General features: G+C 36.8%; 1 protein-coding gene across 6 annotated transcripts in view; it reads left to right on the forward strand.

Moving 5' to 3' along the window:
- ITSN1 (intersectin 1) overlaps positions 1-19,825 on the forward strand; it is a 227,680-nt gene that overhangs the window by 107,021 nt on the left and 100,834 nt on the right. For 4 of the 6 annotated variants that reach the window (XR_014262787.1, XM_082459102.1, XM_082459098.1 and 1 more), the window contains exons 15-16: positions 5,582-5,669; positions 5,804-5,943. Coding sequence is in view for 5 of the 6 variants with exons in the window: in XM_082459102.1 (XP_082315228.1) it covers positions 5,582-5,669; positions 5,804-5,943 (228 nt within the window). In the remaining variant the exon portion in view is untranslated. Of the gene's footprint in view, positions 1-5,581; positions 5,670-5,803; positions 5,944-9,903; positions 11,613-11,636; positions 11,991-19,825 lie in introns of those variants that run through there. The other 2 variants (XM_082459100.1, XM_082459101.1) reach the window with 2 other exon arrangements.

Raw genomic sequence — 19,825 nt, forward strand, 5'->3', positions numbered from 1 at the left:
TAATTTTAACATCTCTGGTGGGTGTGTAACGATCTCTCATGTGGCTTTAATTTGCATTTTCCTGAAGGCTAATGATGTTGGGCGTTGTTTCATATGTGTATTAGTATGCATCTTCTTCTGTGTGTCTTTTGTGAAAAAATCTTTAGCTCATTTTTTAGTAGGTTGTTTAGCATATTTTCAAAGTTCTTTATATATTCTTGTAAGAAGTCCTTTTTTAAAAAAATATTTTTTAAATTTATTTATTTGGTTGTGCTGGGTCTTAGTTGTGTCAGACAGGCTCCTTAGTTGCAGCTCACAGGCTCCTTAGTTGTGGCTCACTGGCTCCTTAGTTGTGGCACGTGTGCTCCTTAGTTGTGGCAGGAGGGCTCCTTAGTTGCGGCTTGCTGGCTCCTTAGTTGTGGCATGCAAACTCTTAGTTGCGGCATGCATGTGGGATCTAGTTCCCTGACCAGGGATTGAACCTGGGCTCCCTGCGTTAGGGGCGTGGAATCTTAACCACTGCGCCACCAGGGAAGTCCCAGAAATCCTTTGTCAGATAGATGTTTTGCAAACATTTTTGCCCAGCCTGTGGCTTACCTTTTCATTTTTGTAATGGTGTTCTTTAAAGGGCAGACGTGTTTAATTTTGGTAAAGTTCAATTTATTCATTTTTTTCTTTTATGGTTTACACTTTCCGTGTTCGATGCAAGAAATCTTTGCCTATCCCAAGTTTGCAAATATTTTCTCTTATCTTTTTTTCCAGAAGTTTTACCCTTTTATATTACATGTTTAGGTCTGTGATCCATTTCAGGTTCATTTTTACTTATGTGTAAGGTAAGGGGTGAGGTTCGTTTTTTTCCATACCAACACCCAGTTGTTCTAGCAACATTTATTAAAAACACTGTCCTTTTCCCCCATTGAATTGCCTTGGTAGCTTGTTGATAATCAATTAACCACATCTGTAAAAAATCTTTTCTAGATTCTCTTCTGTTCCTTTGATCTATGTCTGTCCTTTCACCAGTATTTCACTGTTGATAATTTTAGTTTTATAATAATTTTTGAAATCAGGTAGTGTGAGTTCTTCAATATTTTTCTTTTTCAAATTATTTTGGCTATTTTAGGTCCTTTATATTTCCACAGAAGCTTTTAATATCATCATGTCAGTTTTTACAAAAGTACTTAAGAGTTTTTATTGGAATTCCATTGAATTTATAGATCAGTATGGGAAGAATTGACATCTTAACAATATTGAGTCTTAATAGTGTATCTCTTAATTTTACTTGGGTTGTTATAAATTTCTTACAGCAGTGTTTTGTAGTTTTCAGTGTACAAGTCTTGTACATATTTTGTAAAGTTTAGCCCTAATTATTTCAAGGTTTTTGATGCTATTGTGTATTACATATTTTAATTTCAATTTACAGTTGTTTGATGCCAGTATATAGAAACAGAGTTCATTTTTATATATTGACATTATATGTGTGATACTGCCTAACTCATTTATTAGTTCTAATAGGTTTATTGTAGCTTCCTTAGAATTTCTACATGCATAAACATTGTGAATAAGGATAACTTTATTTCTTCTTTTTCTTTTTTTTTTAAATATTTATTTATTCATTTGGTTGCACCAGGTCTTAGTTGCGGCAGGCGGGCTCCTCAGTTGTGGCATGAGAACTCTTAATTGTGGCATGCATGTGGGTTCTAGTTCCCTGACCAGGGGTTGAACCCGGGCCCCCTGCATTGGGAGCATGGAGTCTTAACCACTGCGCCACCATAACTTTTTTTCCAATCTATATGCCTTTTATTTCTTTTTTTGTCTTAACTGCATTGATTACAACCTCTAGTACTGTGCTGAATAGAAGTGGTGAGAATCTTGTTCTTGATCTTAGGATCAAAGCATTCAGTCTCTCACCATGAAGCATGATGTTAACTGTAGGTTTTTTTTGATTGATGCCCTTTATTAGGGTGAAGGACTTCCCTTTTGTTCCTTGTTTGCTGACAGTTTTTATCATGAATGGGTGTTGAATTGGGTCATATTCTTTTTTCCTGCATTTATTGAGATGTTTTTGTGTTTTTTTTCTCCTCTATTTTGTTAATATGGTGGTATTTGAATGTTAAACCAACCTTGCATTCTTGGGGTAAGCTGCACTTGGTCATGGTGTATTATTGTTTAACAAACATTTTACTGGATTCAACTTGCTGTTATTAGGGGTCCCTTTATTGAAATTCATGAAGGATATTAGTTTATCGATTTCTCATAATGTCCTTGTCTAGCTTTGGTATCAGGATAATAAATAAGAAACTAAGTTTGTAGGGTATTCTTTTCTCTTTTAGTTTCTAAAAATATAGGATGGTAGTCTTTCCTTGATATCTGTGGGGGCACTGGTTCCAAGTTGCCTGGGGATACCAAAATCTGTGGGTGCTCAAGTCCTTTATATAAAACGGATAGTACAGTAGTCCTTCCATAGCGGCGTATTTGGATTGAAATTCGATCCTAGGCTGGTTGAATCCAGATAGGGTGGACTGACTGTAGTGGTAGCTACCATTTATCGAAGGCCGGGCATGTGCCAGGTGTGCTCAGTGCTAAGACCTTAATGTGGATATTTAATAGAGTCCCACAATAATCTGGTAAGGACACTATCATTACTCTCATGTTATACGTGAGAAAGTGAAGATTCGAGAAGGGAACATTCTAGAATCAGTTTCTGGCATTCAGTTCCTAGCTGGGAAACAGGAATCCAAATTCGAATCCAGATCTATGTGACTTCAAGACTTTACTTCCAACCTTGACACTACACTGCCTTCCTAGCTAACCCCATCAGCTTGTCTCTTAAAATCCTGTATATTTCTATAAAACTTTCTCTCACCTCCTGGAATAGTTATCAGGTTCCAGCATCAGATCAGTTGGTCCAAATGTGCAGATTAAAGGATTAGGGAGGCGGATTGCACTATGCCATTTTAATATAAGGGACTTGAGCAATCTCAGGTTTTGCTGTTGAGGGGATCCTGGAACCAATCCCCCATGGATACCGAGGGATAACTGTGTTTCTTAAATTTTTGGTGGCATTCTCTAGTGAAGCCTTCTGGGTCTGGAGTTTTGTTTGTGGTAGAACTTTTAATTGCAAAATTTATTCAACAGATATTGACACAAGGCTATTCCAGTTTTCTATTTGTTCTTTGGTCTGTTTTGATAATTTATATCTTGCAATGAATTTGAACATTTCATCTAAGTTAACAAATTTATTTGTATAAAATCGTTTATAATATTCTCTTATTATTCTTTTCAAGTCTGTAGTATCTGTAGTGATGTTACTTCTTTCATTCCTGATATTGGGAATTTGTATCTTTTCTCTCCCACTCTAACTCCTCTCCTTCTTCCTTCTCTCCCTCCCCTTTCTCCTTCTCTACCTCCTCTCCCTTCCCCTCCTCCTCCTTTACTCCATCAATCTAGCTAGGAGCATATTGGGTTTATTGATTGATTTTTTTTAAAAAGGTTTTGGTTTTATAGATTTTTTTTTTTTCTCTGTGGTGTGTCTGTTTTCTATTTCATTGACTTAGGCTTCTTATTATTTCCTTCCATCTCTTCATTTTGGGTTTAATTTGCTTTTTTCTAGCCTCTTAAGGAGGAAGCTTAAATTATTGAATTTGGATCTTTCTTCATTTCTGATAATGTATAACATTTTAAGCTATATAATTCCTTCAAAGCATTGTCATAGCCATATGAATATGTTGTATTTTTGAATCTTTTTTAAAATTTCCTTTGTCATTTCTTTGATGGGTTGTTTAGAATTATGCTGTTTAGTTTCCAAATGCTTCGATTTTTTTCCATTTGTCTTATTGATTTCTGATTTATTTATGGTATGATCTGTGAATATACTCTGTATGATTTTAACCCTTTTAAGTTTATTGAGACTTATGGCCCAGCATTTGATCTGTCTTGGTGAATATTCCATGTGCACTTGTAAAGAATGTGTGCTCTATTGAAGTTGGGTAGGGTGTCCTGTAAATGTCAGTCGATCAAGTTGATGTCATTCATGTCTTCTGTGTCCTTACTGATTATCACTGAAGTCCTAATCAGTTTGAGATATTAGGATATGACATATAATGTAAATAGTATCAGAAGTTCACTGCTAGAAATTGTTTGAAAATATTTTAAAATGCATACACCTTTTAAAAGTGTATTCTTTCCTGTGGTAACTGTTTTTCTGTGTCTTTCATTAACTATTTATGAGAAGTTTCATAAAATATTCCATTGAAAATTTAGGAGTGAAGGCCATGTGTTTGTTTATTATCTCACTGAATGCTCTGTGTCCAAACATATTTTTATTATTTAAGATTGATGCTTAGTATATTCAGTTATTGATAATAAAATACCAATCAAGGTTCCTGAAAAAGTAGTGAAGTTAAAAATAATACATTGTTTGAAGAAAGGCAGGTACATAGTAGGCAGTGAGAAATCGGTTTCCTTTCTTTACCATAATTAGCAAATTCTTGCTCTGCAAATGAGTCAGGTAGCCCTTCATATTGGTTTGACCTATTTTCGAAACTCAGGTAGTCCATTTAAAAGTAACGTTTAAATAAGTGAAACAATCTGAGTGATCTGAGCCAGGCTTCATCTTGATCCTTCATTGTTTGTCCTGGTTCAGCAAAGAATCTTTGGGATTGGGTAAGAGGCCTTGCCTTAATTTAGCAAGGAGAACAAGAGGAGAAGCTTAGTTGGCTATGCTTTTTTGGGAAAATGATCGATTTTTATATTCTGTTTTGTTCAAATTTGGGGGGATGGGAGGTATATGTGTTTGTGTGGATTATTCATATGAGAAGATGCTACCAAATCCTCTCCATTGAGCTGTATCTACTGTTCAGACGTATAGTACACAAAGATTTATTACACACAAGCCAGTCTGTATCTATAGGCGGCTGTTCCAGAAAGGGACTGGTTCTTAGCCTCTAGTGAAAATTTTTAATTGACATTTTTATTTTTTCAAACCAAAAGTTAATACACAGAGATTTTTTTCTCAAATCAAAGTAAAAATAAAAGTCAAATATTCCTTAATAAAGACAGGAAAATCTGTCCTTTTTCTAAAATGTGTAGAAACTATATTGAATAATTTCAGCTGAACTTAGGCAAAAACAATTGCTTGTCAAGTCACCCATGAAAACTCCAAATAGCCTTGTACAATGTGGTTTAGCTTTTATCTATGTCAGTTAAAAAATAGTTGGTTCAAGATTTTCGTGTAGCTGTTTAAAATTGTGCCTCTATCCTGAGTGTTGGACAAACATATATGGCAGCTAAGATTCTAATTGTTAAAAGTCCTTTTTTGATTTCTGTTTCCAACTTCAGGTATATGGTAATCCAGTTCAACCCTATTAAGAACAGTTCCTGTTTAAACTACTGAGTCAGTTTGCAAACAGCAGGGTCACTGCATTTGCATTTGATCCCAGTGCAATTGAGAGATCATTGCTTTCCATTTTCTCTGCTGAGTTGTGAAACCACCCTGACAATTTCACTGTAGAGGATTCAGGTTGAGATCAGGAGAGTCTTTGAGGGATGAGAAAACATGGTAGTTTTCTCCATCATTCATTGCTGTGTTCTCTTTCTCTCCTAGGAGTCTCAGCAAATGCTTGGAAGACTTATTCCAGAAAAACAGATACTCAATGACCAATTAAAACAAGTTCAGCAGAATAGTTTGCACAGTAGGTGTTTTACAAAAGTTGACTTTTTTCCTTTTTACTGGCAAGAATTTTCTTAATTGAAATGAGAACGTTAAAAACCATTTTTCCTCACTGCCAGTTTGTTTTTCTTATCTTGCGATGTTTTTCTAATACAGGAGATTCACTTCTTACACTCAAAAGAGCCTTAGAAGCAAAAGAACTAGCTCGGCAGCAGCTACGAGACCAACTGGATGAAGTGGAGAAAGAAACTAGATCAAAACTACAGGAGATTGATATTTTCAATAATCAGCTGAAGGTAACTATTCTGTGTGTGCCTACATGTATGTCTTACTTTTTAATTTTTCTAACTGGCCAGATGATTAGTTGGTATTTGATCCCAGGCAGAAAAATTTATTAGGCTGGTTTGTCAGCCTTCATGAAAGCCTTCACATTTATGGATAAACATTAAACAATCTAAGTTGAATTTTTCTCCTTTAAAATATAAAAATGAATTTGGCATCTCTAAATTAGGGCTGAGTGAATGGCCCCAACATGACATCTGTCTTTTACCTGAATTACATTTTTACACATCTTCATCCTTTTGTCTATTGAGAACTACATCAAGTTGAATTTCCAAAAGCTAGGCTCCAAAAGCTTCATCTTTCTTATGTTCTTTAAAGACTACTGAAAAGGAACTGCTGTCTCTTTTAAAACTAAGAATTTTTCTTCTACTTCTCACCTTCAAGATTGTACTTGAATATAAATATTTTGTCACCTCACATTTTAAAATATTATTGTTTAATGGAGTAATTGCTTTTGTCTTTGTGGCAGAAGTGGTGTATGGTTTTGTCATATTTACACAGTAAAACTCAGGAAAATGCCAAAGCTCTTAGGGAATGTAAAAGTAGTTAGATCACAGCCTTTTTCTGATTTGGTGCTTTTGATTTAACTTTAGAACTTTATCATCTTAAGAATGATTATTATCTTGTAATAAAATATCTTGGAGTGCAAACAGCTCATTTCCTATCAATAACGATCATATACTTTAGATTTAAGTAGATATTGGAGTTTTTAATCAGTTATGTTCTTATAAAAAGTTGGATTTTACACTTGTTTTTCTCAAATATTTTCTTTTTCCAACCTAAAATCCTTTATACTTGATTCTGACCAATTTAGCTTTTGACACTAGGAAAAAGTTAAAATCCTATTCTTCATTAGTAGAAATAGAAAAACAAATTAGAAAGCATATTTGAGATTTTTACTTGACTTTTGAATTGTGATTCTAGGCCAAATTGTCTAGAAATTTGAGTTTGAGGTATTTGTACTGTTTTCTCAGAGTAATAAGTAATAAGCTTTTCTCAATTATACAATTCCAGGAAAGTGATCTTAGGGGAAATATTATTTGAGTAAATTTAGTGTTTGGGGTTTTTTTTTTGCTTTCATGCTTACACAGAATATGTATTTGTGTGCATGTGTGTGTGTACTATATATATTTTTTCTCTATTCGTACACGTATGTTTGTGTCACATGTAAGAATTGGAAGTACAGCTATCAGTTCTCCTTCTCTAGAATAAGTACAGTAGAAACATGTTAACTCTCTTATGACTTGTCACTATTTCAAGCAAAAGGAATATGGCACTAGTGCAAGCTTGTAGTCCTTTTTAATAGTCTCTTGGATTATAAACTGTTAAGTATTCAGGTATCTTCTGAACCCAGGCAGTACTCTAGATTTCTGCCTTAATCTTAAGATTCCTTTCTATAGAAGTTCGACCAAAACAAGGTTCACACATTTTAGAAAATGATACTCTGATGAATTCCCTGGCAGTCCAGTGGTTAAGACTCGGCACTCTCACTGCCAGGGGCCCAGGTTCGATCCCTGGTTGGGAAACTAAGATCCCACAAGCTGCAGTGTGGCAAGAAAGAAAGAGAGAGAGAGAGAGGAAGGGAGGGAGGAAGGAAGGAAGGGGTACTCTGGTGGATGACTTTTTTTTTCTTTTTTTGGTTGCACTGGGTCTTAGTTCTGGCAGGTGGACTCCTTAGTTGCGGCTCCAGGGCTCCTTAGTTGCAGTATGCAAACTCTTAGTTGTGGCATGCATGTGGGATCTTGTTCCCTGACCAGGGATCGAACCCAGGTCCCCTGCATTGGGATCACGGAGTCTTATCCACTGCACCACCCGGGAAGTGTCCCTGGTGGGTGATTTTTGATAATGCCTAGATGACTTACAGATTATTTTGGCTGTATTTAGGCTATTGAATTACTGTTGTCATTGCTATAGAGAACACCCTTAAAATGTGGTGTTTGTCACTCTTACTGTGTTTAGTTGACTAATGCTGCCTTCAGTATCAGAGAGTTGCTTATACAAAGGCTAATTTTTTAGCCCTTTATTCCACTAGCCCCTTTTCCAAATATACTTATTTTTAAAATAAGAACATTCCTTTCTGTTGTAATTTTTATTTTAGTTTTCCATTTTTACTTTAAATTTAAGTCAATGTGGAGAGTAAAAAAAAAAATCACAAGCCAGTATGTAGCTATATTGTTTTGTTATTTAAAACTCGTTTGGAGGACTTAGTGACTATATTATGTTACCTGACGGTTATTATTTCTATTATTCCTCTCAAACCTGGTGAGACCAAAGCAGAAACAGTTACACTGAAGAATCAAAAGATTTATAATTTGATTGAGATAACTCAGAGGCAGATTTAAGTAACTATTGAGTATCTCCTGCCAATTTTTCTTTGTTGTAGTCACCTTGGAGAATATGAAGCTTTTTTTTTTTTCCGACTTTAGAGCATATATTCACTAGCAGCTATAGTTTCTTGTGATGGACCAACAGAGCCACATTCTGACCCTTTGGGATTTCTTCCATGTCTCCCTTGATACAGCAGTGCCTTTACAGCATCCTCACTAATGATGCAAAAATTACTTCTACCTTGCTGACAGTGAAACAGTTCAACTGCCCAGTCATTCCACACATCGAATTTGATGGTGTGAGTTTGCTCCATCCTAAACCTTCCTCTCCTAAAAGGAAACCAGCCGGGAGAGTATAGAAAAGAAATTCAGACTTAGTTTTGTTTTATATTCGTATAGAGTGTTCATCTAGAGAAAGAAAGTTTAATTCACTCATTATCAACTAATATGGTGACACTGGAGAAATACCTTATGGAGTGCAAAGTTTTAAAATTAGTTGATCGGAACATTAAACCTATATTCAATGGCTGGCTCCGTAAATGAGGGTTCCGTTTAGCAAAATCCAACTCTCATAGTTCTTTTGATACAAAACTACTTACAATAAGCCATTCACTTCTTTTGATGCACACTCAAGGTCATGTCCAGTTACTTAGGGATAAGGTCATGTAGGGAACAATAGCACCCTGCTTTAGCCCAGATTCTTAAGCATAAGACTGGGATTGGGAAGTATAATTATATTTAGTTTCTTGAATGAGAAAGAGTTTAGAGAGTAGGTATGCTTTTTCCTTTTATTCTTTCTTTAATATGCAGTCTGGATTAGTTCTATCTACCAGATGTCTAGTTGAGATTCATTCTTTTGAGAATCTCTCCTTTTTTTCTTCAGTTAAACAAGAACTACACTTATGCCTCCTAATTCAATATCTGATAACCAATGATGGAAATACTCAAGGCATTAATTAAAGAGGAAAACAATTACTTTTGCAGTTAGATTAACAGGTATTTGTTTCATATTGGTAGCAACCTACTGAAAATATAAAGCTTACTTCAGTTCTGGGGAAGTGTTATTCAGGGCTGTGGAACATAAGGTCTCTAGAATCTTGGACCTTTACATTTCTATCTGATCTCATGGAAATTGAGGACTCTTTTTTTCCTTTTAGAAAAGGCTATTTTCCCATGCATTTTAGTAGATATCTTCCTTATAGATACGATATTTATGTTTTCCAAAATTGATCCCAAGACATAAGTGTCTTTCTAATTTATCACCCAAAGCAAAGAATTACTTAAAAATGGAAACAGAGGGAATAAACTTGGCTTTTGTAGGTTTAGCAAAAAGGGGGGAAATGATAGCACTCTGATATTGAAGCTTTTGTGCTCAAATTCCCAATTGTTAGATTTTGTATTTTTACTGCCTTTTGTGTGAACAGTAAATTTTTAATGATCAAATGAAAAATTTAACCAATGATTTAACTAGGAATAATTGATTTTGTTAGTAATTATTGCCAGGATGAATTAACCCTTCTTGAAGTAGCTTTAATTCAGTGGACCAAATTTGTTTACCAAATTTTCTGCTTTTAAAATGTGTTATAGATGCAGCAAATATTTCTCATGCTAAGGAATCAAAAGTCTTCTCATATTCATGGCCTAGAAACATCAATTTAAAATTATTGATTATTGGGACTTCCCTGGTGGCAAAGTGATTAAGAGTCCGCCTGCCAATGCAGGGGACACGGGTTTGAGCCCTGGTCCGGGAAGATCCCACATACCACGGAGCAACTAAGCCCGTGTACCTCAACTACTGAGCCTGTGCTCTGGAGCCCGCGAGCCACAACTATTGAGTGTGTGTGCCACAACTACTGAAGCCTGCGTGCCTAGAGCCCATGCTCCTCAACAAGAGAAGCCTGCGCACCGCATCAAAGAGTAGCCCCCGCTCGCCACAGCTAGAGAAAGCCCACGTGCAGCAACGAAGACCCAACGCCCCCAAATATAAAAATAAATAAATAAGTAAATTTATTAAAAAATAAAATTATCACTTATCTATGACTTTTCTCTTTTTACCTTGTTTTACAGGAAAATCAAAGCTCTCGACATTTTTTGGAGACTCTGTCTGCCTTTTAGGCACATAGAAGCATTCTGATAGTTATTTTTCTTATATGCAGTGCTTAGCTATAGGTGTAAAATTGTGGCTCTAACAAGTGTCAAATACCATTACCAGTAGGGACTTTTTAGACAGCAGCGTTTGACCACTTGCCTTTGGTAATGTTAGTAGTTACTGTAACAGTTTTCCTTGGCCCTGATAGCTTAATGTTCCATATTTTAATGACCACCATGATACAGAGCAGCAACATAAAGTACAGCTTATAGTTTTCAGGGCTCCATTGTCTGCCAAATAAAGAGAATCCACGCAAAGAGGCTAGATGTTGTGTTTCATGTTGGAAAGTTGAGTCCTTGTTGATTCCCATCTAGTCACTGTGTGCTGGCCAAGTCCTAACGTGAATGGCGTTTACATCGGAGCATTTCTTTCTTCCAGTCAGTGGAAATGCAGGAGGCAGTGTTGTAGTGCCTGGCAGTTCTCCTGGGCTGCGCCATCCACTTAGACTTCTTTCTAAAGGTCTCCATGCCCTACTCAGGCAATGCACATCTTTCTCACACTAAGAATGGTGAACCATCCCCAGCTCTGTGCTTCAGTTTTCCCCATGCAGATGAGTGCTTAGTGTCTAAGACAGCATTTACCATGAAGCGCTAAGCCTTTTTTGTAAAAGTTGATAATGATTAGTTATTATACATCATTGAAGTATGGGTGAATCTTTCCTCTTGACAAATTGTGTGTGTGTGTGTGTGTGTGTGTGTGTGTGTGTGTGTGTGTGTGTGTGTGATGAAAGCTCTGAACTACAAGCTGGATAAGGTACTGTATCTTTATAAGGTACTGTAGTCTTTATAACAAGCATATTTTAGATCATTGAATTTGCCACGTGGCTGCAAAAATTTGAAAGACAACCCTTAGTCATTATTTGGGTTGATGTGCAAATTTTCATCATCAGATAGTATAGTCAGTATACTATTCCAAAAGGGGATAGTATTTTATTTCTTAGAAAAATGTATTTAGGACTAATTCAGAATTAAGAATTATATTTCTTAATATACTTGGGAAATCCAGGCTTTGTAAATTGAACACAAGAGGCTGTTAGAAATATAAACTCTGCTTGTAATGATACCTGTCCTAAAAATTGCTCCTAGGAACAGAATTGTTGTTGAAATGAGAATGCCAGTTATAGTAAATAAGGTTCTTGGCTTAACTAAGGCTTTTATGCTCTTGGTTTCAGACACTTGTTTTCATGGCAGCCTCATTCATTATGAAGGCAGTGAAAGGCAAAATGTTTAGCAACCAGGGGAGAAAAGAAAAGATCTGGAGAAGGAACTGCAGAACAGAATGAGAAGTCAGGAAAAAAATGCATGCGAAGGGAAACAAGGAAGGAAAGAAAAAGATACAGAAAGAGGAGATACAGAGACAGCAAGAGAAATCAGTGTGAATTCAAATTACAGTGTTGCTTTCTTATGTTAGTAGATTAATGTTTGGCTGTTTCATGGTTTGTTCAAGATTAAATTTTATTTTTACCTCTGTGATCCTTTTGAAAAGACCTCATTTGCACAGAAGTAATAAAATGCTCTAACTCTCATTCAATGTACTTGTGATTGTGGAAACTTTACACAGATTCCTTCAATGTAGAAAAATAATTAGAACGCTCCCAAGACTCAAAATAGTTAACAGACATTGTACATCAGATTCTGTGCCATACCAGTAGGCTTGTTGGTTGGTTGAGTTTTTTTAGTAATAGTGTGGGTTTTTCTTTTGAGGGTTTTCAAAAATACTTAACAAAAGGTGATTTGGGAAAGGGACAAAAGCAGAACTCAGTCTTTGAAAAAAATGTTTTCTTTTTTTTAATTCTCTTCTTTAGCCAAACCCCTTGACAATTTTATCCTTTAGAATGACATGTATTTAAAACAATGGGATATTGCTTTATAAATAAAGTTGAGACATTTGGGGAAAACACAGATTTTTCAGGACAAAATGGAGTCCATTTTCTCTTTCTGGGAATATATGGGTGTCTAGCAAAGGCTCTTGGGAGACATCGGAAAAGTTTCTTAGTTAGCTACTTCTATTGCAGAAAGCACAGGGTTTTCTAGTTTTTCTCCCGTTTTTTGTTCGCCTATTGCCTCACCCCTTCACAGACACACGCACATACATGCTGCCCAATTCATCCCTCTTTGGCTCTTCTATAGCACTTACGACACATTCACTGCCGCCTTGTGCCATGGGGAGTTGGACTTACTATCTGGCTGAATACTGACTCCAGATTTAGAAGTAACATTTAAGTATGTTTTTAAATGTTAGTATACCCCTTTTCGGAATTTAAATAGCCAATCAATATTTTTTTTATACTCCTCTGACTTTTCTTACATCAAGAATGAATATATTTTCTAATTTTGCAATAATGGAATATCAATTTACCTTGATATGGGTAAAATTTCTCTTTTGAAATGGTCATTTTTCAGATTTTTCCACACAGATAGGAGTTCCCCTCTCTTCGTTGGGTTTGTTGATTGGCTTTCTTTAATAACTTTCCATTTGTTTCACAGCCACTTAATTGGGATAAGTTACTACATTTAAAGACTCAAAAGTCCTTTAAAAATTCTGTTATTGTGTGCTACACAATATCCCTGGGTGAGAAGTAAAGTGATGTTTATTTATACAAAAGCACGCCTACCTGTAAAATCTGTAACTTCCCCTCTCCCCCTAACATTTGTATAGAAATGGGACAGTTTACAAGGCATTTCCTTCCATATGGATTCACTTGTTTGCTCTTCATAGCACCTTCCCTTTGCTGTAGGTAGGACAGGTACTACCTGCCAAGTCTTGCAGATGAGTAAACAGAGGCTTAGAGAAGTACCTGCCAATTGCACTCTTCCTTTATCAAGCTGACTCCCAGGGACAAGGAGGGTCTGGAGGCTTTGAGATTTCTGCCGTTCATTGAAGTTTTTTGTGGAAGCCAGGAAAGATTCAAGCTGAGTGTCTTGGGTGGAGTGTGGGGAAAAAAAAATAAAAGCCCTTCTCCTTCTAACTTTCTGTAGGTATTAGGTCTAGACAAAACAAACACCTGAAATTTCTGTTGCTGGTACCTAGATCAGTTTCCTAAGAGGTCCATTTAATATTAACAGTACCAAGACTGCTGTAAATAGGAGATGTGTCCTCCACAGTTTTATTTTGATATATAGTGTTGAGTTCATGAATTTCTAGTAATTAATCAAGGTATGTTTGGTTTTGTCTTTCTTTTCCAAGAGATAGCCTGAGGCAAAAACCAGAAGCAGAGTAATCCTTCAGAAAAGTTAGATGACCAAATTAGCAATATATTCTCATTAACTGCTAGTCTTTTTTAGCCCCCGCCCCACTGCCCCCCATTGCTCGTTCATATTTTTCTCTCTTCACAGACCTTTATGCAATGTCATGTTTATGAAAAGGAAAGCCATACATATTGTTCAGGTGGATACTTCTTTTTTTTGAATTTTATTTTATTATTTTTTTATACAGCAGGTTCTTATTAGTTATCTATTTTATATATATTGGTGTATATATGTCAATCCCTATCTCCCAATTCATCCCACCACCACCCCCTTGGTGTCCATACGTTTGTTCTGTACATCTGTGTCTCTATTTCTGCCTTGCACACCGGTTCATCTATACTGTTTTTCTAGATTCCACATATATGTGTTAATATATGATATTTGTTTTTCTGTTTCTGACTTACTTCACTCTGTATGACAGTCTTTAGATCCATCCACGTCTCTACAAATGACCCAGTTTCATTCCTTTTTATGGCTGAGTAATATTCCATTGTATATATGTACCACATCTTCTTTATCCATTCGTCTGTTCATGGGCATTTAGGTTGCTTCCATGACCTGGCTATTGTAAATAGTGCTGCAATGAACATTGGGGTGCATGTGTCTTTTTGAATTACAGTTTTCTTTGGGTATATGCCCAGTAGCGGAATTGCTGGGTCATATGGTAATTCTATTTTTAGTTTTTAAGGAACCTCCATACTATTCTCCATAGTGGCTGTATCAATTTACATTCCCACCTATAGTGCAAGAGGGTTCCCTTTTCTCCACACCCTCTCCAGCATTTATTGTTTGTAGATTTTCTGATGATGCCCATTCTAACTGGTGTGAGGTGATACCTCATTGTAGTTTTGATTTGCATTTCTCTAATAATTAGTGATGTTGAGCAGCTTTTCATGTGCCTCTTGGCTATCTGTATGTCTTCTTTGGAGAAATGTCTGTTTAGGTCTTCTGCCCATTTTTGGATTGGGGTGTTTGTTTTTTTTAATATTGAGCTGCGTGAACTCTTTATATATTTTGGAGATTAATCCTTGGTCCATTGATTGGTTTGCAAATATTTTCTCCCATGCTGAGGGTTGTATTTTTGTTTTGTTTATAGTTTCCTTTACTGTGCAAAAGCATTTAAGTTTCATTAGGTCCCAATTGTTTATTTTTGTTTTAATTTCCATTACTGTAGGAGGTGGGTCAAAAAGATCTTGCTGTGATTTATGTCAAAGAGTGTTCTTCCTATCTTTTCCTCTAAGAGTTTTATAGTGTCCAGCCATATACTTAGGTCTTTAATCCATTTTGAGTTTATTTTTGTGTATGGTGTTAGGGAATGTTCTGATTTCATTCTTTTACAAGTAGCTGTCCAGTTTTCTCAACACCACTTACTGAAGAGGCTGTCTTTTCTCCATTGTATATCCTTGCCTCCTTTGTCATAGATTAGTTGACCATAGGTGCATGGGTTTATCTCTGGGCTTTCTATCCTGTTCCATTGATCTATATTTCTGATTTTTTGCCAGTACCATATTGTCTTGATTACTGTAGCTTTGTTGTATAGTCTGAAGTCAGGGAGTCTGATTCCTCCAGCTCTGTTTTTTTCCCCTCAAGATTGCTTTGGCTATTCGGGGTCTCTTGTGTCTCCATACAAATTTTAAGATTTTTTTGTTCTAGTTATGTAAAAAATGCCACTGGTAACTTGATAGGGATTGCACATTGAATCTGCAGATTGCTTTGGTATAGTCATTCTCACAGTGTTGATTCTTCCCATGCAAGAACATGGTATATCTCTCCATCTGTTTGTGTCATCTTTGATTTCTTTCATCAGTGTCTTACAGTTTTCTGAGTACAGGTCTTTTACCTCCTTAGGTAGGTTTATTCCTAGGTATTTTATTCTTTTTGTTGCAATTGTGAATGGGATTGTTTCCTTAATTTCTCTTTCTGACCTTTCATTGTTAGTGTATAGGAATGCAAGAAATTTCTGTGCATTAATTTTGTATCCTACAACTTTACCAAATTCATTGATTAGCTCTAGTAGTTTTCTGGTGGCATCTTTAGGATTCTCTATGTATAGTATCATGTCATCTGCAAACAGTGACAGTTTTACTTCTTCTTTTCCCATTTGTATTCCTTTTATTTCTTTTTCTTCTCTGATTGCCATGGCTAGGACTTCCAAAACTATGTTGAATGATAGTGGTGAGAGTGGACATCCTTGTCTTGTTCCTGATCTTAGAGTAACTGCTTTCTGTTTTTCACCATTGAGAATGATGTTTGCTGTGGGTTTGTCGTATGTGGCCTTTATGACGTTGAGGTAGGTTCCCTCTATGCCCACTTTCTGGAGAGCTTTTATAATAAATGGGTGTTGAATTTTCTCAGAAGCTTTTCTGCATCTATTGAGATGATCATATGGTTTTTATTCTTCAGTTTGTTAATATGGTGTATTACATTGGCTGATTTGTGTATGTTGAAGAATCCTTGCATCCGTGGGATAAATCCCACTTGATCACAGTGTATCATCCTTTTAATGTGTTGTTGGATTCTGACTGCTAGTATATTGTTGAGGATTTTTGCATCTGTATTCATCAGTGATATTGGTCTGTAGTTTTTTTTTTTTTGTAGTATCTTTGTCTGGTTTTGGTATCAGGGTGATGGTGGCCTGGTAGAGTTTGGGAGTGTTCCATCCTCTGCAATTTTTTGGAGGAGTTTGAGAAGGATGGGTGTTAGCTCTTCTCTAAATGTTTGATAGAATTCACTGTGAAGCCATCTGGTCCTGGACTTTTGTTTGTTGGAAGATTTTTAATCACAGTTTCATTACTTGTGATTGGTCTGTTCATATTTTCTATTTCTTCCTGGTTCAGCCTTGGAAGGTTATACCTTTCTAAGAATTTGTCCATTTCTTCCAGGTTGTCCATTTTATTGGCATAGAGTTGCTTGTAGTAGTCTCTTAGGATGCTTTGTATTTCTGTGGTATCCATTGTAACTTCTCCTTTTTCATTTCTAATTTTGTTGATTTGAGGCCTCTCCCTCTTTTTCTTGATGAGTCTGGCTAAATGTTGATCAATTTTGCTTATCTTCTCAAAGAACCATCTTTTAGTTTTATTGATCTTTGCTATTGTTTTCTTTGTTTCTATTTCATTTATTTCTACTCTGATCTTTATGATTTCTTTCCTTCTGCTAACTTTGGTTTTGTTTGTTCTTCTTTCTCTAGGTCCTTTAGATGTAAGGTTAGATTGTTTATTTGAGATTTTTCTTGTTTCTTGAGGTAGGATTGTATTGCTATAAACTTCCCTCTTAGAACTGTTTTTGCTGCATCCCATAGGTTTTGGATCATCGTGTTTTCATTGTCATTCGTCTCTAGGTATTTTTTAATTTCCTCTTTGATTTCTTCAGTGATTTCTTGGTTATTTAGTAACGTATTGTTTAGCCTCCATGTGTTTGTGTTTTTTACGTTTTTTTCCCTGTAATTGATTTCTAATCTCATAGCGTTGTGGTCAGAAAAGATGCTTGATATGATTTCAGTTTTCTTAAATTTACTGAGGCTTGATTTGTGACCCAAGATGTGATCTATCCTGGAGAATGTTCCGTGCCCACTTGAGAAGAAAGTGTAATCTGCTATTTTTGGATGGAATGTCCTATAAATATCAATGAAATCTATCTGGTCTATTGTGTCATTTAAAGCTTGTGTTTCCTTATTAATTTTCTGTTTGGATGATCTGTCCACTGGTGAAAGTGGGGTGTTGAAGTCCCCCACTATTATTGTGTTACTTTCAATTTCCTCTTTTATAGCTGTTAGCATTTGCCTTATGTATTGAGGTGCTCCTAGGTTGGGTGCATATATATTTATAATTGTTACAGCTTCTTCTTGGATTGATCCCTTGATCATTATGTAGTGTCCTTCCTTGTCTCTTGTTACATTCTTTATTTTAAAGTCTATTTTATCTGATATGAGTATTGCTACTCCAGCTTTCTTTTGATTTCCATTTGCATGGAATATCTTTTTCCATCCCTTCACTCTCAGTCGTATGTGTCCCTAGGCCTGAAGTGGGTCTCTTATAAACAGCATATAGGTGAGTCTTATTTTTTTATCCATTCAGCGAGCCTGTGTCTTTTGGTTGGAGCATTTAATCCATTCATATTTAAGGTAATTATCGATATGTATGTTTCTATTACCATTTTCTGAATTGTTTTGGGTTTGTTTTTGTAGGTCCTTTTCTTCTCTTGTGTTTCCCACTTAGAGAAGTTCCTTTAGCATTTGTTGTAGAGCTGGTTTGGTGGGCTGAATTCTCTTAGCTTTTGCTTATCTGTAAAGCTTTTGATTTCACCATCGAATCTGAATGAGATCCTTGCCAGATAGAGTAATCTTGGTTGTAGATTCTTCCCTTTCATCACTTTAAATATATCGTGCCACTCCCTTCTAGCTTGTAGAATTTCTGCTGAGAAATCAGCTGTTAACCTTATGGGAGTTCCCTTGTATGTTATTTGTCGTTTTTCCCTTGTTGCTTTTAATAATTTTTCTTTGTCTTTAATTTTTGTCAATTTGATTACTATGTGTCTCAGCGTGTTTCTCCTTCGGTTTATCCTGCCTGGGACTCTCTGCGCTTCCTGGGCTTGAGTGGCTATTTCCTTTTCCAAGGTAGGGACGTTTTCGACTATAATGTCTTCAAATATTTTCTGGGGTCCTTTCTCTCTCTCTTCTCCTTCTGGGACCCCTGTAATGTGAATGTTGGTGCGTTTAATGTTGTCGCAGAGGTCTCCTAGGCTGTCTTCATTTCTTTTCATTCTTTTTTCTTTATTCTGTTCTGCGGCAGTGTATTCCACCATTCTGTCTTCCAGGTCACTTATCCGTTCTTCCTCAGTTATTCTGCTATTGATTCCTTCTAGTGTATTTTTCATTTCAGTTTTTGTATTGTTCATATCTGTTTGTTTGTTCTTTAATTCTTCTAGGTCTTTGTTAAAGATTTCTTGCATCTTCTCAATCTTTGCCTCCATTCTTTTTCCGAGGTCCTGGATCATCTTCACTATCATTATTCTGAATTCTTTTTCTGGAAGGTTGCCTATCTCCACTTCATTTAGTTGTTTTTCTGGGGTTTTATCTTGTTCCTTCATCTGGTACATAGTCCTCTGCCTTTTCATTTTGTCTGTCTTTCTGTGAATGTGGTTTTCGTTCCACAGGCTGCAGGATTGTAGTTCTTCATGCTTCTGCTGTCTGCCCTCTGGTGGATGAGGCTATCTAAGAGGCTTGTGCAGGCTTCCTGATGGGAGGGACTGGTGGGGGGTAGAGCTGGGTGTTGCTCTGGTAGGCAGAGCTCAGTAAAACTTTAATCTGCTTTTCTGCTGATGCTGGGGCTGAGTTCCCTCCCTGTTGGTTGTTTGGCCTGAGGCGACCCAGAGCTGGAGCCTACAGGCTCTTTGGTGGGGCTAATGGCGGACTCCGGGAGGGCTCATGCCAAGGAGTACTTCCCAGAACTTCTGCTGCCAGTGTCCTTGTCCCCAAGGTGAGCCACAGCCAACCACTGCCTCTGCAGGAGACCCTCCAACACTAGCAGGTAGGTCTGGTTCAGTCTCCTATGGGGTCACTGCTCCTTCCCCCTTGGTCCTGATATGCACACTGCTTTGTGTGTGCCCTCCAAGAGTGGAGTCTCTGTTTCCCCCAGTCCTCTTGAAGTCCTGCAATCAAATCCCTCTAGCTTTCAAAGTCTGATTCTCTAGGAATTCCTCCTCCCGTTGCCGGACCCCCAGATTGGGAAGCCTAACCTGGGGCTCAGAACCTTCACTCCAGTGGGTGGACTTCTGTGGTATAAGTGTTCTCCAGTTTGTGAGTCACCCACCCAGCGGTCAGTGGATTTGATTTTATTGTGATTGCTCCCCTCCTAACGTCTCATTGCGGCTTCTCCTTTGTCTTTGGATGTGAGGTATCTTTTTTGGTGAGTTCCAGTGTCTTCCTGTTGATGATTGTTCAGCAGTTAGTTGTGATTCCCGTGCTCTAGCAAGAGGGAGTGAGCACACGTCCTTCTACTCCGCCATCTTGAACCCCAGGTGGATACTTCTTTATATTTTATGTAATATCACTTCACATAATACATTTATTTTTGAGTGTTTCTAAAACCAAATGAAGGAGAAACGGTCACAGTTT

This window comes from Balaenoptera physalus (assembly GCF_965194825.1).
Source record: "Balaenoptera physalus genome assembly, chromosome: 4".
Classification (NCBI taxonomy): Eukaryota; Metazoa; Chordata; class Mammalia; order Artiodactyla; family Balaenopteridae; genus Balaenoptera; species Balaenoptera physalus.